This window comes from Anabrus simplex, chromosome 2, assembly GCF_040414725.1.
Source record: "Anabrus simplex isolate iqAnaSimp1 chromosome 2, ASM4041472v1, whole genome shotgun sequence".
Lineage (NCBI taxonomy): Eukaryota > Metazoa > Arthropoda > Insecta > Orthoptera > Tettigoniidae > Anabrus > Anabrus simplex.
In genome coordinates, this window is record NC_090266.1 from 438,320,420 (window position 1) to 438,347,288 (window position 26,869).

General features: G+C 41.0%; 1 protein-coding gene across 1 annotated transcript in view; it reads left to right on the forward strand.

Annotated features, from left to right (window-relative positions):
• Window positions 1-26,869, forward strand: part of Sema5c (Semaphorin 5c) — a 545,428-nt gene that overhangs the window by 372,719 nt on the left and 145,840 nt on the right. The window contains exon 3 of the mRNA XM_067140839.2: window positions 8,924-9,023. Within this exon, the coding sequence (XP_066996940.2) occupies window positions 8,924-9,023 (100 nt within the window). The remainder of the gene's footprint in view (window positions 1-8,923; window positions 9,024-26,869) is intronic.

Here is a 26,869-nt window from a genome sequence, read left to right on the forward strand (position 1 = left end):
GGCCGAAGAAATTCATTCGTCCATTTCGATGTTTGAGAACTTTTCTGTTGTTTTGATTGATAGTAACCTGTAACCTTCTTGGGTGTATCTTGCTCCTAAGAGTTTCTTAATGATTTGCCTTCCTTCTTTTTTGATTTCTTCAAGTTCTTGCTTTCTGTTGAGTGCCAATGTTTCACTTGCGTAAAAGACTGTTGGTTTTATGACTGTGTTCTAATGCCGAATTTTTGTATGTCTTGACATGGATTTTTTGTTGTAGATGTTTTGGACTAACCCTAATGCTCCTTTAATTTTCTGGCGACGAGTTTGTTGTGAGATTGTGAGATCTTTTCAAGGCCTTTCGGTTCGATATATTCTCCGAGGTATTCAAAGTAAGGGACTCTGTCAGTTGTACCATATTTTGTTCTCAGGCTCTTGATATCTGTCTTTGAACAAAAGAATGTAGTTTTCTCGAATTATATCTGTAGTCCTACCTTTTCAGCATTTTCTTTAAGAATTATATCTCGAACTGTTTAACGGCAGTCTCCTCATCCTCTGTTAGTATCGCCAAATCATCTACAAAAGCGAGGTATGGTATGTAGAGGTTATCTTTGGGGAAGTCCAAAACTCACATTTCTTGAGTTCTTTCTCCCATTCTTCCATAACCTTGTCTAGGACGACGTTGAACAGAATAGGTGTGACGTTCCCACTTTGCCCACAGATGTTTGACAAAATTTAACGTGGCGGGTCACTTTAATATTAAAATAAATAAATGATTTGTCATTGTTTCTCCATAAACAGTATCCCAAGGGCGCCAGTCTTCAAGCTTATGGCTTGAAAACAAAAGTAGATAATTAATAATAATGATAATAATACGTAATGAGACTCAAAAAACTCCCAGGGGTGGGGTGACGGGACACAAATTCATTAAGTACACTAACTTGGAATTTAAGGATCATTAATAATAATTTCATGAAATACAAATTAAAACAGCTATTTATTAGGCTGAAAAACGTGACGTAACGGCGCATTAACGAAATCTGAACTTACGGAAACAAAAGGAAAATTGAATGAAATTAACTCTAAGAAAAAGAACTGTTGCGCGAAGACTTGCAGTAACTTATGCCATAAGCTCACCAAATGTAGACTCTGTTGTCTTGAAGCTGAAGATGGGTGGATCTCTCGTACAGGCTGCCTCATCTGTTGTTGGATTCCAGTCCTACTTCTACATTTCCTGTCCTTAACACTTCCTACTGTACTCCTTACATAAAGTCGTAATGAGTCCTAATTTTAAATGCAAAACCACCATGGGTTATGTTCATGGAGAGAATACACTTGTATTCTTCCGTATTACGGAACAGTAGCGTAGCTAAATTCATAATAAAAGCTCTCCTCCCCTATACTAGTCAGAACCGGTCTCCCGTTGACTAACTCCCTTCATTGAGATAACAATTCCCAATGAGAGTAACTTTTGAGTAGAATATACTCAGATGCGAAGTGAACTAAGTTAAAATCTTCTCCGACGTGCAGACGTAGAATCGTAGTAAGAGTCTCTTCCAAGAGTGAGAATCAGAATGTCCAATAAGAATGTGAATGTGAATCTGAATAAGAATGCTAATCTGAATCTGAAAGTGAATAAGAATGCTAATAAGAATGTCCTCTCCAGCTCTTGTCGGTGGTATATATCGGTTCAAAAGTCTCCTTCCATCAGCCATATCACATGGTCCAGTAAGATTCGAGGTCTCATCCCTTCTCCGATGTATTGCTGTGAATCCATCACGTTGCTTCTTTACGTTCATTCACATAGGCTGAACATTCCCGCTGAAATAAAGCGTCCCGAAGCGGAGTTTGAAAAGCGGGTGTTAATAATGTATCAACTGTCTCTTCATGAGGTAGAGAGGGTAAGGTCTCTCGTAACCTAGATGACGTACTTTTCCTGGAATTGGGCTGAAATTAGCCTGCTGACTCTGGTCACCTCACAACGGCTATTGGAAAATTTACTGCAAGTTATAAATATGCATGATGTTGAAATACTTTACCCAATAATTTGTTCGTTCAGAATACGTTATAGCCGCGATACAAAGAAATGAAATGATGATTGAAATGGATGATAAAACCCTATATATACATACACATATTAATTTAAGAATGACCTATCAGTGATTAAATATATACATCTTATCAATTAAATATATAGTTCAATAATTAAAAACATTCAGTGATGTCCCAAACATCACATAGGAGAGAGTCCATCACCTTGTCTCACGCCTGTTTGAATGTCGAAGGATTCTGAGATTTCCCCCATAAATTTTACTTTAGATTTCGTGCCAGTCATTGTTGGTTTTATAAGTTCTCGAGTTTTGGAATCTAGTCCCCTCTCTTCTAGAATTTGGAACAGTGAGGGCCTGTCGATCGAGTCGCAAGCCTTTTTTTTTCTTTTCTTTTTTTTTGCTAGGGGCTTTACGTCGCACCGACACAGATAGGTCTTATGGCGACGATGGGATAGAAAAGGCCTAGGAGCTGGAAGGAAGCGGCCGTGGCCTTAATTAAGGTACAGCCCCAGCATTTGCCTGGTGTGAAAATGGGAAACCACGGAAAACCATTTTCAGAGCTGCCGATAGTGGGATTCGAACCTACTATCTCCCGGATGCAAGCTCACAGCCGCGCGCCTCTACACGCACGGCCAACTCGCCCGGTCAAGCAAGCCTTTTTGAAATCTACAAATGTGCATACGAGGGGTTTACGTCTGAGAGCTCGCAGTTTGAGTATGGTTTTGAGGTTAAAATTTTGTTCTGGGCATGACCTATTTGGTCTGAATCCTGCTTGATATTCAGGTAATTTGGGTTCTAGTTGCTTTTGTGTTCTTTGCAAGAGACATGCTGATAAAATGTTGTAGGTGACAGACACAAGAGAAATTTCGGACGGTTGTTACTGACAATTTTATTATGGATGTTTCATTTGGTGTATTCATTTCGCTTTCGAGTACCCACATATCCCCGAAGTTGGCATTTTTTTTGTCATAACGCGTTGGTTTCAGATCTATAAATCACATTTTTTTTTATTTTCGTCTAGACTTTTCACGTTGTTCATTTGTATGTTCCAGTTCTTTGAAACACTGTGTATTTATTTAAAGTGCTTCAATGCCAGTACATACAGTGGACACGATAGAGGGGTCGAGAAAGGAAATGTAGGCAGAAATCTATTACACAACAGTGCATCAACAGTTAACTTGAGGAAGTCACGTTAATTTAGCTGTGCAAGAAATGTGGATTACCGTCCGACTCGCTGGCTGAATGGTCAGCGTACTGGCCTTCGGTTCAGAGGGTCCCGCTTTGATTAATTCTTCTGGCTCAGGGACTGGGTGCTTGTGTCCGTCCCAACACTCTCCTCCTCATATTCACACAACACACTACACTACCAACCACCTCAGAAAAACGGAATAGTGATTACATCCCTCCATATAGGTTTGGCGTCAGGAAGGGCATCAGGCAGTAAAACAGGACCAAATCCACATGTGCGACGCAGTTCGCACCCGCGACCCCACATGTGTGGGAAAAGCGGTATGAAAAGAATAATAAGAATAATAATAATAAGAAGAAATATTGATTACCGCTGTCGAAACGCACTGATACAGAATGCGGGTTTTAGCACTGTAAGGAACACCAACCGATAACGAATATTCAGTCCACCAGTCGTGAGTTGAACAGGAGAAAATCAAGACTAGTGACCTCATTAATCGTGGTCGGTAATACTGGTTCTCTCCGTTGGCTTTGGTGATTACACGCCTTATCAGAGATAATGATATTTAATTATTGTTTTAGTGGGCTAACGTGCACAAAAAACATCTCGTTGTGCAGACATGACGTTGGTTCTGGTTCTCCACTCCCAGTCCTTAGTTCTGTTACATGAGTAATACGAACAACAGATGCCACTTGAACGGACTGGAGTGAAATATATTTGTTAATTACTTACATAAGACGCCTGTATTAGAAAATAAATTTAAGCATAACTTTGTAATGACTAATATAATACTAAACAGTCATTTACCGGCACTTAAATTAAAGGAATGTGTTGACGAATCCTATATAAATCCAGGCAAGTAACGCCGTTCCTGTATGCATTCACGCGAGTCTGATATTAAAACAATGAACAAGTAAAACTAAAATAAGCTGTTACGAATAAGTCGGTCATTTCAACAAGAGCGGCAGCAGTCATTACACAGACAAACAGACAGACAAGCAGCACACTGCAACCAGGATTTAGTATGCGTTTTTAAGTTACCCAACTCACAGTGAACGCTGGCTTTTCCGAGCAGGTTGTCGGTGCATACTTGCTAGCAGGAATGTTTAGGGTATTCTTTCACTGTGGTTCCTAGTCGCTGGGAAACCATTTTGATCAGAAGGCTGGCATTAATATATAGCGTTAGAGAAAAGCGTTCTCTGTTTCATCCTGGCTAAGGAAGAAAGTCACTCTTGCTTCTCTATCTTGTTCAGAATATAATTAAATGTTTCTGGACTCATTCTTACGTACACGAAAAAAAAACCTCTCTCTACGTTCATTCAGTTCTCCGAACATGTGGTGATACTCGCCATAGTGACTCCTGATCTTATTTATTTCATGAACACCCACTATTTTCTGCTCCAAAACCTTAGTGATAACCAGGGCTAGGATTTTGTATACAGTATAGCTGGGCTGAGTGGCTCAGAGTTCAGACGGTTTATGCGCTACCTCTCTGACCACAGCTTGGTAGGTTCTATCCTGGCTCAATCCGGTGGTATTTGAAGGTCCTCAGATACGTCAGCCTCGTGTCGGTAGATTTACTGGCACGTAGAAGAACTCCTGCGGGACTGAATTCTGGGAACTCGGCGCCTCCGAAAAACCGTAAAAGCAGTTAGTGGGGCCTAAAACGATTATTATTATTATTATTATTATTATTATTATTATTATTATTATTATTATTATTATTATTGATTTATCTATAATACAAATAAACATGTACGTACATATGGGTTAAAACTTTTATAAGTATGGTGCAGAACTGTGTAAAGAAATTGTATTGCATCAAATGCAGGTACTTATAAAAAGTGTGCAGTTAAGCGATTTATTGATTGAACATGAAAGCTAGAGAACAAGAGTTTAACTATTCTGATATAACATAACTTCAACATTTTTTCACTGTTATTGCAGATTGATTCACTCTGTTGTCACAGCATGTTATGTGACAGTATCAAAGACATCAAGAAAGAGAAGAATGTTCATAGAGCAGACATAAGTTGCTTTCCATATTTCATAGAAATATCAGAATCCACCTTTGAAATATTGATGCTTTTAAAATAAATTGAAAATGTCTTTCTAAGAAGAATAACTTTGTAGTAAGGAACATAATACAATGTCAAATTATTAAAATATATATACTAGTATATCCGGAAATATGTAAAATAACCAGCTCCCGCTGTGCGCGTACCGTAAGTTACTTAAGTCTAGTTACCTTGGCAGCAGCCTGCCTGTTCCATTGCTTACGTGCGACCAAGGCCCCACACCGTTGGCTGCACAGAAGCGTGTGACTGGGGAAGATAAATTATGTCCATGCGCGTTATGCCATGTTGTGGGCGCTCCTCAGCTTGACGAGCGAGATCGAATGGAATTCATGCATTAACTTACATTTCGCACATATGAAAACACCCACGTATGAGATAGCGTGTGTACACCGACTACCGAGTACACACGCAATAAAGATACATAATATCAAGACTGTGGTGATATTAAAAGATATTCTGTATAAAATCTGAAGAATGTACACAAATCCTTTGGATAGCCCAGAGGTGGCGCACTTAAAAAATAAAATTAAAAAACCTTTAGGAGACTGAATAAGAAGACTGAAAAATACACTACTACAAAAATAAATATACTGTATATATAAATAAATACATACTTGAATTTCAGTGCCCAAAAACAGAAAAAAACAGTATATAGGCCTAGCGGTACCGCAGAAATCATCATGTCGTTCACTTTAATATAAGGGGTCATGTTATAACTGTTTTGTATGAACATTCGGAACAGATACATGTAATTGAAACCTGGGCTCTACACTTTAGCTTTACTGAAAATACGAAGACATGTTCAAATGACAGCAGTCTACAACTTAAGTATGATTACATATCGTGAGATAAAAATGGTCTGTCTCTTAGCAGGCTGGAGAACACATTAATTAAATATTTACAAACTCCTGTACCGATAGCAGTAACCTCCAATATTAACAAAAAGGAAACCTGCGAAATAAAATCTTTCTGTGAAACGTGGGTAGCTTATGATTCCTCTCTGGTAAGTCATTACAGCAAATTTTACCCAGTTCTGTGAGCAGATTGTTTAAAAAGTACACGACTGCAGAAATCTTTCTAAAACAATCAGATACATTTATTTTTATCATTTTCTGAATATGAAATGCCCGTTCCGCGCTGTAGGGGTAGCGTGTCTACTTCTTACCCGGAGGCCTCGGGTTCAGTGCCCGGCAAGGTCAAACATTTTATCGGGATCTGAGGGCTGGTTCAAGATTCACTCAGCCTACGTGATTACAATTGTGGAGGTTTTTTTTGCTATTTGCTTTACGCCGTACCGACACAGATAGGTCTTACGGCGACGATGAGACGGAAAGGCCTAGGAATGGGAAGGAAGCGGCCGTGGCCTTGATTAAGGTAACCTACAGCCCCAGCGTTTGCCTGTTGTGAAAATGGGCACCCACGGAAAGCCATCTTCAGGGCTGCCGACAGTGGGATTCGAACCCACTATCTCCCGGATGCGAGCTCACAGCTGCGCGCCCCTAACCGCATAGCCAAAATTGCGGAGCTATCTGACGGTGAGATAACAGCCGAGAGGATTCGTCGTGCCGACCACATGATACCTCGTAATCTGCAGGCCTTCAGACTGAGCAGCGGCCGCTTGGTAGGCCATGGCCTTTCGGGCTGTGGTGCCATGGGGTTTGGTTTGGTTTGGATATGAAATAACGTAATTGGATGAGTAGAAGTTAAATTATCATTTCTGTGTGATTTGGATTTTGGTAAATGCTGTCTGACATTCGTCACACTGGTGCTAGTTTGCCTACATTGTGTATTTCTTAAAATGAAATTAATGTCTGGGGTTAGTTTGAGTTTCTCTGAGCGGTTTAGGCTTAAGTAAAAATGTTATACTTTAAGATGTAAAACCCTTCTCAAAATATAATCTTCGTTAATACCTGTATTATTGCTTTTACAAACTCAATCTGAATAAACATTATCTGAGCACAAATAAAAATTGAAAGTGCGTTCTAATTTTTCGCTAATATCAGAACCATGATTTACACCATAAAGAAAATACAGTAAATGAAGTTGAAAGTAAACCACTTGAAAAAAGATTAATATGATATTTGATCAGTTATTTTGATTAGCGTTTTCTAATGCAGACTAGGATTGACAAGATTGTAATGAGCTTTATTTAGACTTTATATTGTCAGATTTTTCTGGAATAGCATATTAACAATTGCATTCTTTTATTATAAAGCTCAACAGCATGTAAACTTACCAGGTAAACTGCTATTTACCGGGCGAGTTGGCCATGCGGTTAGGAGCGCGCAGCTGTGTGCTTGCATCTGGGAGATAGTGGGTTCGAACCCCACTGTCGGCAGCCCTGAAGATGGTTTTCCGTGGTTTCACATTTTCACACCAGGCAAATGCTGGGGCTGTGCCTTAATTAAGGCCACGACCGCTTCCTTCTCATTCCTAGGCCCTTGCTATCCCATCGTCGCCATAGGACCTATCTGTGTCGGTGCGACGTAAAACATATAGTAAAAAAACCCCTGCTATTTACATAACATTACTTTCTATTTTCTACCCGTTCTCTCTTATTAGTCTTGTTACTATTTATTTAGGAAAAGTTGTTCATCAGAAAGAAGCCTATTGCGTGTGGTATTTATTTACTTGCATATTTCTGTATGCCAGTGTTTTGTTATTCATAATGTACCTGATGCTAAAGGAAGTGATTTGACATAACTAAACGTATGCGTGTATTTATCTTCAGTAGCCTCTTAGGTACTTGTTCTTTAATGTACATCAATTCAATTCTTTTCTAAGTAAGTACGTTTTAACATTAATCTTGAAATGAAGGTGTTCAAATACGTCAGTCTCGGATCGGCAGTTTACGCATGTAAAAGAACTCCTGTGGGACATAATTCTGGCATCTTCGAAAACGTGATCAGTAATCAGTGGAACGTAAAAACATCATTATTATTATTATTATTATGGATATGCGGCGGTTTATCGTTGAAATGAAGTTATTACGTGCTACCTAACCTTCATCAGTCCCACGACGTCCACCATTTTGGTTTCGATATTACGGTCTGATATACTGTAGTCGGTCTTGGTTCAATATTCCGCATAGCATCAGCGCGTTCTGAGAGTCTCGATAAGTAATATTAAAGTCTGCGTGCGACTAGCTTGCCTGCGCTCCTGGTAAGCATGGACAAGTTAAAAGTGGAATGTGAACATCTCTGGACTGGTGTGTATCATATACTGTAGGTCACAACTACTTCCTTCCGAGTCCTAGTCCAGTTACAAACATACGCTAGAAAAAAAAAGAACACTCAGACGATCCATCGTTTTATGTAAAACAACATCAACAGCTTGTTCTTTTTGGCCGTTCCATTCTAGCATCTCAATACATTACTCCCAATTTCTTGCTTTATTTCATAAATTCGATTTATGCGAAACACATTATTGAGTTAAACATTTACCATTTACCGAGGATTTGCTTTTTTTACAGTGTGGTGTTATTGTTCCTTTTGGTTCTCAATTTGAAAATGACCTGTTCCTGCTGACATTTGTGTGGGATCTGATTTGTTGGAGCTTACTGTTTAATCTTATGGTTTGCTTTTATTCTAGATATTGAATGTAATTCTTTCTCTTATTTTGTTCTGCAGATCTGTTGTCAACCGCGAAACAGTTCACCGACCCCAGCGTCACGTCTTTCTCACAACTCCTATTCGATGTAGCACGAAACCAAGTGGTCGTCGGCGCACGGTGAGTACCTCTTCCCAAGTCAGTATCAAAACGTTAAGAAGTGTAATGTATAAATAACACAATAAATGAAGTCTGACTGAAGCTACCCTTAAAATAACTTTCTGAATTCATGTAAAGGACAATGCCCATTACATTCATGACCTTAGCTCCAATTAATTCCAAATACAACGACGTACATGTGGTTGCTTTTGGTATCTTCAGATTGGACAAAAGCAGTATCAATCAATCAATCAATCAATCAATCAATCAATCAATCAATCAATCAATACTGATCTGCATTTAGGGCAGTCGCCCAGATATAACATTGTTTAAAAAATGTGAATACTTAACATATGTTTAGGATATTAAGAATATTAAGAATAGATCAGTAATAATCCCAAAACACGTGGTAATTCAGGAGTTTTTTTTATTAGAACATTAACTGCGGTCTGAAAAAGTTAACTTGAAACGACGAAAAGGTCAACAAGAGATCAGTTCTTCATACGTTTGTAGTAACTTGTACAACGTTAAACAAGAAAGAAAAGTTGCACTTTTGCAGACCGTTGTTAATTTCCAAGTGTCAATTATTGCCATATTCTAATATTCCATATGAGATATGACAGAAATCGTTGCCCTAAGTTCCCAACTTTAAGCTTGTCTGTCTCATTGACAATGGAATTTGTACTAAGATATGTTGGGTTAACTCTGTGTAGAATTCAATAAAAAAATATGCCCTTAAAATGATGCAGTTCTAAGTTATGACTACCTTGCATATAATCATACAACTACATATAATTGTTAACCCGGCAGGGCGCGTGTTCGAAAAATCGAAACATTTAGAAACGAGACTTCTACTTTAGAAGAGTCGCATGGTCCTGCCGTTCACACTGTCTGCACCAGAAATGAGTATCAGGTTAATTCCTAGAAGCAATGATAGTCGGACACAGAGGTAATCCCCTCAGTACCGAGATTACGGATAGTGACAGTCTTCACCTTCTTCTCTTAGAGGGGCCTTCATTGACTCACGGAGATGATTTTGCTTTTGTCTATACTGTACTGAAAACTAATGTGAGGAATTACTTAACCTGTCAAAAATAATACGGCAGATGATAGGTTAAGTTTTGTTTCCTTATATTAGAGGGCAGGCAGAACGTAGTCAACAGCAACATGTATCACGTGAGAACCTACTCAATAAAGGGTGTTACGGACTGTGATTTGACTCTGGTTTCGAAACGTGCTGCTGTTGTTTGGGTCACCAGTCCATATACTTTTTGAAGCAGCTCTCCATGCTACCCAATCCTGTGCTAAGCTTTTCATTTCTTTGTGACTACTACATCCTACATCTACACTTTTCTGTCTGTCATATTCTTGCCTTGGCCTACCCCTACCATTCTTACCTACACTTCTCTCAAATCCTAACTGAAAAAGTCCTGGGTGTCTTTATGTGTCCTATAATTCTATCACTTCTTCGGGTCAAATTTCGCTAAAATGGTTCTCCTCTCACCAGTTCGATTCAGAATCTCTTCATTCGTGATTCGGTCAAACCATATCACCTTCAGCATTCTTCTCCAATACCACGTTTCAAAAACTTCCATTCTCCTTATTTCTGAGCTAGTTATTATCCCTGTTTTACTTCCATACAATGCCAAACTCCTGACAGAAGTATTCAGAAACATCTTTTGACTTCCTATATCAATGTCTGAAGTGAGCAAATTTCTTTTCTTAAGAAAGGCCTTCCTTTCTTGTGCCAGTCTGCATTTTATGTTCTCCTTCCTTGTGTCATCGTTAGTTATTCTACCACCGTCCGTCTCCATGGCTGAATGGTTATCGTGCTGGCCTTTGGTCACAGGGGTCCCGGGTTCGATTCCCTGTAGGGTCGGTAATGTTAACCATAATTGCTTAATTCTGCTGGCATGGGGACTGGCTGTATGTGTCGTCTTCATAATTTCATCACTCGCAGGTCGCCTAGGGGAGTCAAATCAAAAGACCTGCATCTGGCGAGCTGAACTTGCCCTCGGGCACTCCCGGCACTAAAAGCCATACGCCATTTCATTTTTTCCATTCTTCTCTTCTGCTATTTGCTTTACGTCGCACCATCACACAGAGGTCTTATGGAGGCGATGGGATAGGAAAGAGCTAGGACTGGTAAGAAGGCGGCCGTGGCCTTAATTAAGGTACAGCCCCCGCATTTGTCTGGTGTGAAAATGGGAAACCACGGAAAACCTTTTTCAGGGCTTCCGACAGTGGGGTTCGAACCCATTATCCCCCGGATGCAAGGTCACAGCTGCGCGCCCCCAACCACGCGGCCAACTTTCCCGTTTTTTTTTTCATTCTACCACCCATATAACAATGACTGTGTTCATACCATTCAGGAATTTCTCCAAATCTTCTGCAGACTCAGATAAAATAAGAAGAACATCGGCAAATCTCAGAGCTTTTATTTTCTCTCTTCTTGGGTCGTGATTCCCTTTCCATATTCCTCTTTGATTTGCTTTACCGACTGTTCTATATAAACATTGAAAAGGAGAGACGACAAACTGCAGCCTTGTCCCACTCCTTTCTAAATCACTCCTTCTTTCTCATAGCCTTCGATTCCTATCACTGCAGACTGATTTTTGTACAGATTGTAGATAATCCTTTCTCAGTATCTGATCCCGATCACCTTCAGAATCAAAAATAGCTTGGTCCAATCAACATTATCGAATGCCTTTTCTAGATCTACGAATGTCACGTACGTAGGCCTGTTCTTCTTAATTCGAATAATGTTATTGGCTTTACGTCCCACTATGCCTTTTCAGCTTTAGGAGACGCTGAGGTGCCGGAATTTAGTCCTGCAGGAGTTCTTTTACGTGCCATTAAATCTACCGACACGAGGCTGACGTATTTGAGCACCTTCAAATACCACCGAATCCAAGGTAGTTAGAGTAGGGATCACGCGCAGGTCTCCCCACCACGCTTGGCCGTCGATGACGTCAACGTGAACCCTCAGCGCCTTGTCTTCTGCATGAGGTAGGCTAATGCACAGCTGTAAGCTATTCTGTTTTAACCACAAGTTAGAGATAAGAGAACTTCATCGATATTTTAACATCGCCTCACAAAAGGCATTCCACTTCACTATTACAGTAGAGTAATAATAGGAGATCAAATACAGTGTGAATCCAGCAGCGTTTCTGAAGTATTTCGATCTGTATAAAAGGTTGTAACAATGCTAAGACTGTGATCGCGGTGGAATGACCATTCCATATGTTCATGTTCTCAACACCTATGATAACAATAACAAGGGGCTCTAATTGTTACAGACGCGAACATTAAAGCTTGATGACTGCAAGAAATATGCCCGTTGTTACAAGCAATATTGGGAAACTGTATACACTGTCAACAACACAAACAGCAAATGTTAGGAAACTGTCCACAAAACAAACAGTACAGTAAATGTTCTCCTCCAATTAGATAGGCCATATAAATTAATGAGCCTGTATATTAACATTCTTAGCACTGGTTTCATATACAGCATAATAAATTGCCTTTCATAAAAAAATAACAGGTATGTGATACACAAAGTAGAATGCTGGTATTAAAAAAATAATATCAAACACACTTATCCCTAGCATCAGTGGAATTTCTTTGCTTTCCTTCTTTCTTTATCGGTATTGTATTAACTGAAACCCGGTCTCTTGAATGCCTTACTTTTGTTTAAAGCGTCCATTCGAATAAAAGAACGGCTTCTCAGGAGGCAACTTGGAAGCTCATAAATTTCGGGGAATTCCTTCTTCAGGATATCCGTAAAGTTTGGGATGATGTTGAGAACCCTCTTTCAGTTCTTTCCCGTGGTAAAATTGAAACTACCGAGCTCGATAGCTGCAGTCGCTTAAGTGCGGCCAGTATCCAATATTCGGGAGATAGTAGGTTTGAACCCCACTGTCGGCAGCCCTGAAGATGGTTTTCCGTGGTTTCCCATTTTCACACCAATCAAATGCTGGGGCCGTGCCTTAGTTAAGCCCACAGACGCTTCCTTCCCACTCCTAGCCCTTTCCTGTCCCATCGTCGCCATTAGACCTATCTGTGTCGGTGCGACGTAAAGCAACTTGCAAAAAAAAATGGAACTCCTTTTGATACCTAATTTCCACCCCTTGTAGTTTGACCTGTTTTCTCTCCGTAATTGCTTTCTATATCGAGGTTCTTCTTCTTTACCCTAAAAGCTACAATATAGCCTGTGAAGTTTTCAAGCAGCTCATCACGATCCTTGGTTTCGCGACTGTCCTCGAGCTGTTTTACTAGCTCTTCAAGGGCTTTAACGAACCTTTGCTTATCCTCCGATAAAGAATAGGATGTTGTGGGCTCAACGCTGGCCTTAGACTGGCACACGATATCCGAGTTTTGATCGAGTTCATCAGTAGCATGTAACATATTTGGGCGTAATGTTTCTTAATCTTCCAAGGAACAGATGGAATTTCTTATCGCCTCGGAAGCATTGAGGCTAAGAAGCAATGATTTCACCTTTCGCGTCACAGCTGTCGGAAGAGGATGGTCATAAAGCCTTCCGAACCCTCGAAGCTAAGAAAGATAGCTTTCGATAATGTCTTGATTACGTCTGTCACCATTTATTTAGGTCATTGGCTTTAGGGAATACATGAAAGTGTATGTTTCGCTCCTCCGCGTGCCTGTTATAATTTGTGCAGCCTGCAATGGCATGACAAAGCATACTGAAAAGTGTACACTATTACTGCTTTTTACGTTTTATCACATAAAATAAACACACACGGTTTCCTATACACCACAGATATGTTACTATCGTTTATTATTAGCACCTAGCTTCTGCGTGTACAGCGATTCTTATTCGAACTACCTCTACCTCATTCAGAGCAGATTCAACGCGAGGGTCCTGCGTGACGTCACAGCTCTGCTTTGCTACTGCGCACCTCTCTCGTGATCCCTACCTTGTATTCTACGTACCTTGCACCGAACCGAGCCAGGATCGAACCTGCCAAATTGGGGTCACAAGGCCAGCGCCTCAACCGCCTGAGCCACTCAGACGGGTTTTCTTAATTCGATCAAATACGATCAGACGTAAGGTCAGGATTGCTTCACGTGTTCCTACATTTCTTCCGTCTCTTAACTCAGCTTCATCTTCTTTTCATTCTATAAATAATATGTGTTTAAAATTTTGCGAGCGTTAGATGCTAGGAGCTAATTGTGCGCTAGTTTTCACACTTTTAGCACTTGCTTTCTTGAGAATAGGCAAAACCGTATTCTGTCTTAAATCGGATGGCATTTCTCCTGTATCACATATCCTACACACTAAATGGAACAACCTCGCCATGCCGGTTTCTCCAAAGGCAGTCAGTAATACTGAGGGCATGTCATCAATTTCACATGCTTTGTTCCTATTTAGATCTCTCAAAGCTCTCTTGAACTCTGACCTCAAAATTGGGTCTCCCATTTGATCAGCATCAACAGCCTCTTCATATTCCATAACTTTATCATCTTCTTCCTTCTCTTGAAACAATTTGAATATGTTCCTGCCATCCTTCTTCCTTACCTTCTTTTCCTAGAAGTGGTTTCCCATCTGAGCACTTAATATTCGTGCACGCAATTTTCCGTTGTCCAAAGGTTTCCCTGTTTTTTATATTTTTTATATGCATCCTCTACCTTCACTACAATCACACAACCTTGCACTTCCCATTCAGCCATTCTTCCTTACCTGTTCTGCTCTTTCTATTTCATTCTTTAATCGTCTGTATTGTTTTCTGCCATCCTCACTTTTTGCATTCTTGTTCTTTCGCCGTTCGTCAATCATGTCTAGTAGCTCCTGAGTTATCCACTGATTCTTACTTGATCTTACCTTTCTTCCTAACTTTCCACAGCAGCCCTACTGCTCTCATTTTTCAGGACTATCTACACTTCACCTATTGTATTTCTTTTAGCCCTTTTCAGTTAGTTCTTGTGCGCGTGTTCCGTGAAACAATTCCCCACTCTCTTTTCCTTCAACATGTCCCATCTCCTTGCATTCACTATTTTCTTCAATTTAATCAGCTTTTGACTGCATTTCCCGACCTCCAAGCTGTGGTCAGAGTCCATGTCTGCTTCTTGAAGGTCTTGCAGTCCAACACCTGGATTCTGAATCTCTGCCTAATCATAATGAACTCTTTTTTTGATACCTTCCATTGCGTCCAGGTCTTGCCCAAGTATACAGCCGGCGATTGTGGCGTCTGAACCAAGTATTAGCGAGGAATAAATTTTGATCGTTGCAGGATTCTACCAGCCGACTTCCTCTTCCATTCCATTGTCCCATTCCGAATTCTCGTACTACGTTACATTCTCTTCCTTGGTCTACCTGTGCATTCCAGTCTCCCATCACACTTATATTCTCATCTTATTTTACATATCGTATGTAATCTCTCTGTTCATATACTATTTTTTCGACTTTTCATCATCTGCTGAAATAGTGGCACTGATGTGCCAACAGCAATAATCCATTTCCTGTTCTGGTTCTGTTAGCTTACCCGCTTCCCTATTTTCTTATTCATTAATAAACCAACTCGTGGAGTTTCCCCTTTCAATTTTGTGTTGATAATTTTGTAGTCGCCTGACCAAAATCCCTGCTCTTCCTGCCAACGTACTTCACTTATACCAGCAACATCCAACTTTATTCTATCCATTTCCCTTTTCAGATTATCTAACCTACCACAACGATCCAAATTTTGAACATTCCACGCTCCGACTGACAGAATTTCAGTTATTCATCTCCCTGTTGATTGCTCCCTCAAGTGTAGCCTTCACCCGGAAATCCGAATGGGAACTATTTTACCTCCGGAATATTTTGCCTGGGAGTAAGCCACCATCAGTTCATCAATCATTTATACTGAGAGAGCTGAAATTAGACACATTCCTAGAAATTATGTGGATCTAGAGAGGAAAATTCTGGGAATTGTCCTCAATCAGAATGGTCACCGAATGTCTCCTTGACTTCGAATCGAACTCATCAGCCTTTTATTTCCCAGTCGCTCCCTTGTATCGTTGTTACCAAGCATGTCTGTCTTAATCGTGGGGGCCTGCTGAAAATAGTCGTCTACGTACAGCAAATTGATCTGATTTGAGATGTATTATCTGATTCTGAAATGCTACGAGGTGGCCAGGTAGAAATATCGTGTCGGTGGCGTATGTAGGTGAGCTGGAAGCACCGTGAGTTAAATGTTAATATTGTATGCAAACAGCTATCTTACAGATCAGATTCGTTGTTTTTTTTTTTTTTTGCTAGGGGCTTTACGTCGCACCGACACAGATAGGTCTTATGGCGACGAAGGGATAGGAAAGGCCTAGGAGTTGGAAGGAAGCGGCCGTGGCCTTAATTAAGGTACAGCCCCAGCATTTGCCTGGTGTGAAAATGGGAAACCACGGAAAACCATTTTCAGGGCTGCCGATAGTGGGATTCGAACCTACTATCTCCCGGATGCAAGCTCACAGCCGCACGCCTCTACGGATTCGTTGTTTAGTTACCATGAAGTATTTTACTGTTATCCCATTCATAAAACAGGCTAATAAAACACATGGACTGTATACACGTAGTAGTCATGCAAATTTAGTTTAGCAAATTAAAGCTATCAGTTGATGGTTGCCGGTGATTAATTATAACGAGAACTTTGTTTCAATAATCACAAGGACGTTAGCAACAGCTGTTTTTTTTTTTTTTTTTTTTTTTTGCTAGGGGCTTTACGTCGCACCGACACAGATAGGTCTTACGGCGGCGATGGGATAGGAAAGGCCTAGGAGTTGGAAGGATGCGGCCGTGGCCTGAATTAAGGTACAGCCCCAGCATTTGCCTGGTGTGAAAATGGGAAACCACGGAAAACCATCTTCAGGGCTGCCGATAGTGGGACTCGAACCTACTATCTCCCGGATGCAACAGCTGTTTGTTGGTATTTAATTGAGATCCATAGATTTAAATTTAACCTGCTCGGTGTCTTTAATGTTATGTGAAAATATAATGAAGAGTGGAGACGACGTAAAAACGCCACTGCCTGGAGTTTGTACTCATCAGACTGTAGCAGGAACTACAGTACTCGTCTTATAAATACTAGTTGGGATTAAAAATGAATCACACTTGAGTTTTTCTCCTTTCGCTGTTCAAATTTAATTTAATGAAACTGAAATAATTTAAACAACAATGGAAAGTAACTGGTTTGTTTGTATGTTGGAAATGATAACAATAGTTATTTATGCGGAGAAACAACGAAAGAGAATTTTTAAGAAGACAGAATCACTTGAAGGTAAATCTAATATTAAATTAGAAAGAGAGAAATAATTTCGCACATGTCACACTACTAAACCAAGAGTGGTTTGAATCGTGAGAGACAACGAAATTATTTTGTATAATAAGAAATATGTGGCAAAGGAAAATAAAAGAACAGAAAAAAGGCATCGAATTAAAATATAATTAATGATAGGATTTGACATAGAATATATGGCACTGTTTAACAACCAAGACAAATAAGAGTGTAACCGGTAAAATGGGTATAAAGCACTACAGGTATCTAATTATAATGTATAGTGTATTAATTTGCACGAATTATTGTAATATATATTATTCGACAATTTATACATCAAACCATTTGGGTTCGATAACATAATATTCTCTCCTCAGTTTCTTGTGATCTGAAAGTAATGAAAGGGAGTTTTATGCATTGTATTGTGCATTGTGTTTCAAATTAACTGCACTTTTCTATTTTCGACGTAAAAGCCAGCTACGAGCAGGGTTTGCGCGTGGCGTTGAAACTTGGTAATTTTTGTATTACACTTTTCTTCGTGGTTTCCTCTTTGCATGTAACCGTAACTGGCTGGTTGTTTCATGAAATAGCCACCATCTTCCATAAATTCGTTTATATCCGTAGGCCAAGCATAATAAATACGTTTTAGTTAGTTTCCAAAATTTGCGGACATCTGTTCTCTTTTGCCCAATCATAATTTTAATATATCCTTCTTTGACTTGTCACTGTGGAAGCATGGATGTTTGGGCTCCACGCATACTTCGACCTCCAAATTGATGATGGTGTTGCCTACTAATGGTAAAAAGTCGAAATGGCGTATGGCTTTTAGTGCCGGGAGTGTCCGAGGAAATGTTCGGCCTGCCAGACGCAGGTCTTTTGATTTGACTCCCGTAGGCGATCTGCGCGTCGTGATGAGGATGAAATGATGAAGACGATACATACACCCAGCCCGCGTGTCAGCAAAATTAACCAATGATGATTAAAATTCCCAATCATGCCGGGAATCGAACCCGTGACCTCTGTGACCAAAGGCCAGCACGCTAACCATTTGGGCCTAGGCATGGAACTGGACTCTACTAATGGTGATATTGAGTGTTTGCGTGGAGTCACTTTTTCAAACTTACTTTTCGACTAGGGGCGTGAGAGCCGTGTGATATTGTTTTCCTAAGACGCCCACGATTTGAATCCCGGTCATGTTTACTCGGAAATTAAAAGCGTAACTAGGATTTTACGTACAACTGGTAGTCCAGGCCTGTAGGTAGGAGGACAGGGCAGCAGCTGCTTTGTAGGCTCATTGCCTGCAAAGTCTTCAGCTTCATTGAATTTGCAGTATGTTCTTTCTAGAATGTTGTGTTATTGCAATATTATCCTGAAACCTTCGTAGATACTATCTACCCTCCTTTGTTATTTAGGCTGATGGTAGCATATATAAATAAAGACTTAACACTATCAATCAAGTATGATGAAGATTGTTTAATGAATAATGCTCCGTAAGATATTCAGCCTCTCTGAATGCACAGCAGATCGCGATATTACAGCTCCCCGCCGGCAAGGCTCCCTCACCGCGCTCGGCCGTCAGTTTTATGAGCGCTTGTGTATTACGCCGTCGTAAAATAACATTAAAAGCGAGAGAGATAACGAACACTGGAGTTATTTTATGTCAGGCTTTGTGGTGTTACAGCTTATCTGCAATTGACATTTCCGTTTACGTGTTATTTGGTACCTTTATGAAAGACTAATGAGCATCGGCAGTACGCGATATTGATAATGAACTGCACAGAAAGAAAGAAAGAAAGAAAGAAAGAAAGAAAAGAAAAACTCTTATGACGATTTGTGTGTGGTCCCTCATGTGGACTGTCTTGCATCTAAGCGGGGTTAAGTCACCACCCTCATTGTTCTTTGAGGAATTCACACCGGTAGGACACACTGAACACTGAAATCTTGTTTCCCAGCACATCATTGTTACAATGGAATTATTGAAATTCAGTTCAAAAATCGAAAATCCTATCTCGCATCCGTGGGTCCCCTGCTTGGAATGTACATATTAAAACGCATTTCCACAAATATTGCCTTTGTATCGGTGTATAAATGAAATAAAATGTACATTGAGGACCACTTAAGTAAACATTGCATCAGGATGAATCATACTAACTTTAATAAGAAGTTGAAATTGGTGGAAAGTGTAAATATGCATTTCTTCCCGATATGCTACATCAATAGATATGATTGCACTACTGGGTGAATCTTAAATTGCCTGCTTCCTTCTTGCACATCGAGTGGCTGTAAACGAGAGTGTTCCAAACAGCACACACCGAAAGTGCCTGTAGCAAAACCTATGAACTATTACGAATGAATTAATCGAATAAAACACATTTAAGATAAGATACCATATTACAGCAAGTGCTGGAAATGCTCCACATTATCCTTGTAGACAAGCGTTGCAGCGTGAGACGACCTACTGCTTAACGTTTTGCAATTCGGCCTCAGGTAATTTCAAAATCTCCCTGTAAGTGGTATTTTTCGGTTCTTCTGCTGTGAAAGGATAACTTCTGACCACCTCATCTTTTTAACCACCCAACGAATACCAGTCACTCGAACAAACTGGCCACTTCTTTCTCTCCTGACCTTTCCGCGAATACTTGGCATCGGCACTATTTGTGGATTTGAGCCCAATCTTACAGTCAGATGTCCTTCCTGACGCCAGCCCTGAGTAGATGGATGTATGCACCATTGAGTGCTTCTGTGGTGGTTGGTATTTGGTGAACGGATTCCATACTTTGATTTTTGTATTTATTTACTTCATCTTGTACTTCACCAAGACTGCCGTGTTTAGTGTAATAGAAGGCCTAATGGCCTTAACTATGCCAATAAAAACATCTATCTATCTATCTGTCTATCTATCTATCTATCTATCTATCTATCTATCTATCTATCTTTGATATCAGCCATGATGGCCTTCATTATTTTAATAATGCAGTTAAGACTAAAGACTTAGAGCATGGCTAGAACATAACCTGTTAACGATATATTTCAAAAGACCCGTGTCACTAGAGTCCTGATGGGCCTTGGCGTACCAAGAGACTGCTGCTCATTCCCGAAGGCCTTTATATTACAAAGTGACCCCATTGTCAGCTTGATGATTCCTTTCTGCCGTTATCTTAGCTTCCTAGACCGGATATTCCTTTCACTTTCGAATTACACCGATTTACAAAAATAAATAAATAAAGAAATAAATAAATAAATAAATAAATAAATAAATAAATAAATAAATAAATAGACGCACCATGAACAAATCGCGCTAGTACAACGAAGGTTTTCACACTGAATCGTCATAGGCTGACATGTGTTCCTTTTACGTTTAGCGCTGATTGCTTGCGTGGAAGTAGCAGTAGGGGATGCACATGACCCTCCCTTGTCCATGAATGCAAGACACCGAATAAGGCTTTAGGACCAGTGTGAGCAATGAGAGCCACAGAACTAAGTTGAGTGTACACGTAGAATGCCCCGACAGCACATTCGACAATCCTTTGATCAGCTGGATGAGTTTAAGGAGGCCGCAGCGTTGGACTAACAATAAGAGAGGCGGGTTGGCTATTTCGGTGTATTGCACGCTGCTTGAACTGTTTTGACTACATTGTGCGTCGGTGTTGGACACAGTGAGAACCCGAGGGCATACGCATTCGTCGAGAAGGCTCAGGTCGGTCTCTCTGGACTACCAATCGATTGGGGGGGGGGTCGTAGTTTCATTGTGAGTCAGGCTGTATGCATTCCACGTGCTTCGCTGCTCACCACCCAGAAACGTATCATGGCCAGCTGGGGATACGCTTGTGTCCATCTGCACCATATCCAGGTGGCTATCAGAGCAGGTTCTGTTGTCATGGCATCCCTTACGACGTCTGTGCGTCCTACCGGAGCATCGCCGAGCATGTTTGAACTTCATCAGGAACGCGCAGCATGGCAGCTTGCAAATTGGCTACAAGTGGTGTTCAGCGGCGAATCACGGTTGTGTTTGGATATAGATGACCGCCGAATTCATGTCCGGTGACGTCCTGTCCAGCGCAGTGATCCCCGCTTCATTGTAGAGCGTGGTACTAGGTGTCAATGACCTTGCCATGGGGTCAATGACCTCGTGGGAAAATGCTGATTCAGAACCCATTGTTTAGAATCCCCCTTTCCCTACTACCAGTTCCGTCCAAGCACTGGCCGGAGAAGGTTGTCCGATACAGCTCACTCGCTTACTGAACGTGTTTAGTGAAATTAACCAACGGTAAATCCAGTTAAGTGTGCCGCTCACTTTTAAAGTGCTGTGTTTATGTATCAGTAATTAAGGAAACACAAGAAAGAAACATGCAACATACCAGGAAAAACACCTTGAAGTGCTCCTTCCAACGAAATACAACTCGACCCTCAGCCGCTGAAATCCACACATGGGTAGCAGACATATTGAAGATCACTGTGGACCAATTAGAAGCCCTGCAGCTAGACGCCTCAACGAATTCTGTCTACATTAAGGTAATTTCACGCAACATTTTTGATAGGCTATTGACTAACTTTTCTGGACAAAACTGTGTCACACTATTTACTGGCGAACGCGTCCCAGTCGAAATTACCGCAGCTGGCATTGAGGCAACAAGAGTAAGGCTATTTAACATTCCCCCGGAAGTACCAAATGAAAGAATACGGACATACTTAGCAAAATATGGTACCGTTAAATCGGTTACAAATGAATACTGGTCACATTATTATAAGTCACCAGTTGCAAACGGGATTAGGCAAATGCAAATAGACCTCCAAAATCAAATTCCATCTTTTATCGTCATAGAAGGGTTTAAGGGACAAGTTGTATATGACGGTCAAGAAAAAACCTGCGCTGTTTGTAATTCTAGTGACCATCTCAGAATTGATTGTCCGTGTCGCTAAAGACCAATGACACGTTTAGAAAATATCCGCACAGAGCCCGGCGAACAGCCAGCCGTAAGCCCGCCAGAAGTACAAAAGCAACAGTACAATGCGGAGTACCCGCCCCTAGCAAGGCAGACTAACCCTAGTAGCGATGAAGGCCAAGGCCAGTCGAGTGTACCACCCGCTTCCGTGCCCGTGCAGGAAAACACTGCACCAGATGACGTGGCAAGTGAACACCAGGTTCTTAGTGCATCAGGACCGAACTTGCCCATAACTGGCAGCACAGACACGAGCCAAATTGCTAACCGTAAGAAACCGAAACCGTCTGAAAAAGACATGCAAGAAATGATGGTCAGTCCCTCAGCCGAGGACTCTGATACGTCATCAGCTCCGGAAAGTTTGACACAACACCCCAAGAAACGCACTAAAACACGTAAACCGTACCAGACTACAAACAGTGCCAAGGACTCTAGATCGAAAACCCAGAAGACTGCGACCTGTGATTAGGCCCAACTACAGGATGCCAATGGTGAAGAAGTACGTAGAATAATGAACGATCTCAGACACATGAACACAGCGCCCAGCCAAGGCCCGATTTTCTCTGTTCTGAGGGCGTGCCATCGAACAGAATTGCATGAATACGTTCCTGAATTTCTAAATATCATGCGTGCCAAGTACAACACACATCACCAGACTCCCTACAGATATTCGAAACGCAGTTAATATCTGTACTGAAGGAACTAAATTACAATTTATGAAAACCGCTCACAGGAATTTATAGATGTTTTAATAGGGACGCCTTACCCCCATATGCTATATCCCAACCATGATAATCTGGAATCATCATCTCTTGCTACAGTGGGGACTATATCTACTGTACATACTTATGCCTTTGCGCACTATTGCTACGGCTAATATAAATGGAATAACCAGTCCTAGCAAGTTGACCCTCCTTAAGAAGTTTATAACCGAGAATGACATAGACATACTTTTCTTACAAGAGGTTTGTTTAACAAATTTGGATATCCTCCATCCATATGAGTATTTTGTAAACATAGGGCAGGTCCTAAGTGGAACAGCGATCGTTTACCGACCAGGATTAACAATGACTGAATTCATAGCGAACCCCAGTGGTCGAGTTATTTCAGCCTTATGTGACAATACAGGATACATTAATGTCTACAGTCCTTCAGGTTCACAAAACCGAACGGAGAGAGAGAATTTTTTTATGGAGGAACTAACTATCCATTTTACACGTGGAACCGATGTAGTATTAGGTGGTGATTTCAATTGCGTGTTACACCTGAAAGACCAACGAGGACAAACACCCAACTTGTCTCCAACACTATCCGAGATAGTCAAACGCTTGCATGTGGTAGACGCATGGGAATACAAACACAACGTCGAATTTACATTCCATAGACCCACATCTGCATCCAGACTGGATAGGGTATACCTTTCTCAAACTTTGTACTCCAGTACTCATACTATCAGTGTTCTTCCTGTTCCTTTTACGGATCATCACACGGTCGTCCTCACACTAAAATCTCGCACGTCTGTCCCATTACTGGGACGAGGTTACTGGAAACTGAATAACAGACTTCTTACCTCGCCAGAAGCAATGGAAGAACTTCCCCGAAAATGTGCCCAAATAACCAGGCGGAAAAACTACTATCCAACACTCTTGCAGTGGTGGATGCAAGCAGCAAAACCTGGTATACGTCAGTTTTTCTGCAACTTATCATACACCAAGTCAGAAGAACAACGATACACATCGCAGTTCTACCAAGAAGCCTTACACAATTACAGTCGACTACAACAAGGCCACGTTGTCCATCACCGACTGACAGAAATCAAACATATCATCTGCACAAAGCAGCAACGGATACTAGAAGGTATTAAAATCCGAACACACCACCCTTCGATCACCGATGAAGAACGCACATATCTCTACCACATCGCCAAAGATGCCACCTGCAATAAAAAGAAATTCATTGTTCAATTACAAACAGCAAGTGGGATTGTCAGGAACAACACAAATCCTTCGCGAAGTTACTACCTACTATACAACTATCTTCGCCCAGAATAACGAGTCGCCCCCAGCCGACACTTCCCCTTTCTCAACGCTATCCAGCTACACCTTAGCCTCCAAGACGCCGAGCGTTTAGACGCTGATATCACACAAGAAGAATTGTGGCACGTAGTTTTCGCAGCCAGTAGAAATAAATCCCCAGGTCCAGATGGGGTATCATTTGAATTTTATAAACAGTACTATGTTCTACTGAAAAATGATTTGCTATCACTTTTTCACGAACTGTTTACGAGAGATATTCAGTGTTTGGAATTCGCACAGGGAATCGTCGTCATGGTGCCAAAAATTAAATTCCCTAAATCCCTATCCGACTACAGACCACTCACTCTAATTAATACAGACTATAAGCTTCTTACAAAAATATTAGCCATGCGCATCAAAGCAGTACTGCCGAACATTCTGGGTCCTGAGCAACACAGCTTCATGGAGAAATCTAACATTGTCACTGGGCTTAACAATCTACGGAATTTCATCTTACACATGGGCATAGAACCTACAACACAAGCCGCGCTTCTCAACTTAGACTTCGCCCAGGCATTTGATAGAGTTTCACATAAATACTTGTGGTCAGTACTGCACAAATTCGCCTTCCCCCTCAGACTAACAGCAACAATGCAAAGTCTGTATCAAGGAGCTACTTCTAGAATACAAGTAAATGGTTACCTAACCAAGCCGATACAAATTAAGAAATCCATACGATAAGGATGTCCGCTGTCAACCATTTTATTTGCACTAAGCATCGAACCCTTCATATGACAACTAGTGGATCAACTTCCAGGAATACAGCTAGGACAGTCAAAGATCAGTGCACAAGTGTATGCAGATGACGTCTCCGTTATACTAAGTACCGCATCTCAGATCGACACACTAAAAAATATCATCCATACTTATGAACTACACTCTTGTGCCCAATTAAATGTACGAAAATCGGCATTGTTACCATTTGCCGCCTGGCCACGAATAACAACATGGATACCCACCGTCGACAGGATCAGAATACTAGGCATTACTTTTTGCAACAACTTCCAAGTCATGATCACGGAGAATTGGAGCAGACAGCTACACATAGTGCGGACAGCGATAAATGCATACCACCTCCGACATCTAAATATAATACAAAAGGTGTGGGTTATTAACACCTTCATACTCAGTAAATTGTGGTACCTCGCTCAAATTCTTCCAGCACCCACGGTTATTTTGAAGCAAATGACGTTGAGTATGGGGTATTATTTATGGAAAGGACAACCCTACAGAATAGCAAGAACGCAACTATACCGAGAGAACTCGCAAGGCGGACTAGGTCTTGTCTGCATCGAATCTAAATGCACTGCCTTACCAGCACGCAACTTAAGTCTATGCAAACATCACCCAACAATAACTACGCAAAATCAGTCTTGACTTTGATTCTGAGTGATAATGACAGTTTACCACATGCTGGTCAAACAACGGCGCCTCTCAGACGAATTATCGCCTTCATGGAAAGACTTCCTTCAAACAACCACCAGGCTCGCGAATCAGAAACAACAACGAGGGAATTATACGCATACATAATGACCCAACACACAAGGTCACCTGCTATACAGGCTAAGTACCCCTTACGGCGGTGGAATATGGTATGGCGTAACGTGCATGACAAGTGGCTACCCTTGCACTGGAGGGAGACAATATATTTCTTAGTCAATGAAATACACCCCACTCGGGACAAACTATATCGACATGGGCGAGCCGATACCAACGTCTGCGAATACTGCACACAAACGGATACCCTCAGTCACCGCATCACATCCTGCACCAGAGCCGCAGATGTATGGCGATGGAATTTTTCAAGGATCTGTCGTCTGTTGCACATCACACCGCAACCAGCCTTACAAGAACGGATCCTGACGTTGGACTTTTCCTTTACCCCCAGCACCACAAACAACACCATAGTATGGATGACAGCAGCGAGTGTGTACTACATCTTTCATCAGAGGAACCAGCCCACACAGACAACAGTAACTGGATTCCTCTCTTATATCAGGCGGGAACGCTGGTCCTTGATACAAAGTAAACGTTTAATCCCGGCCTTTGATAGGTGTCTCAATCAGTTCTGAACATCAGTTCCAGGTTTTCAGTGAAAATGCATTAATGTTACCAAGTATATCCCATACAGTGAGTGTGTGCGAGTGACCCTGAAGGTTGTTGGGAACATGAAATTATACTGACCAACTTAAAACACAGATAGTTACCTCAAGTTCTATACACTTACAATATTTCTTGACTCATTGAACTGAATTGCATTATGTAAAAACCAAAAACAACACGAAAAATTGCGGAGTTTGTGAACTACTGTGTTTATCTGTAATTAATTCATGTGCATATTTTTCACACAAATGTGTATTTCATTTAATTTGCTGAGTTTGTTAAAAATGAACTTGTATTGACGATTTGTGTAAACAAATATATGTTTCAGTAAAAAAAAAACTACTTCACTTGTACCCACTTTAGTGGCCTCTTACGGCAGGCAGACAATACCATGGATGTTATTCTACATCCCCCACCCACAGGGGTAATGTGGTCGAAAATGCAGCTGGAATAAACATGTGATGGATAAAGGGTTACGGAATTTC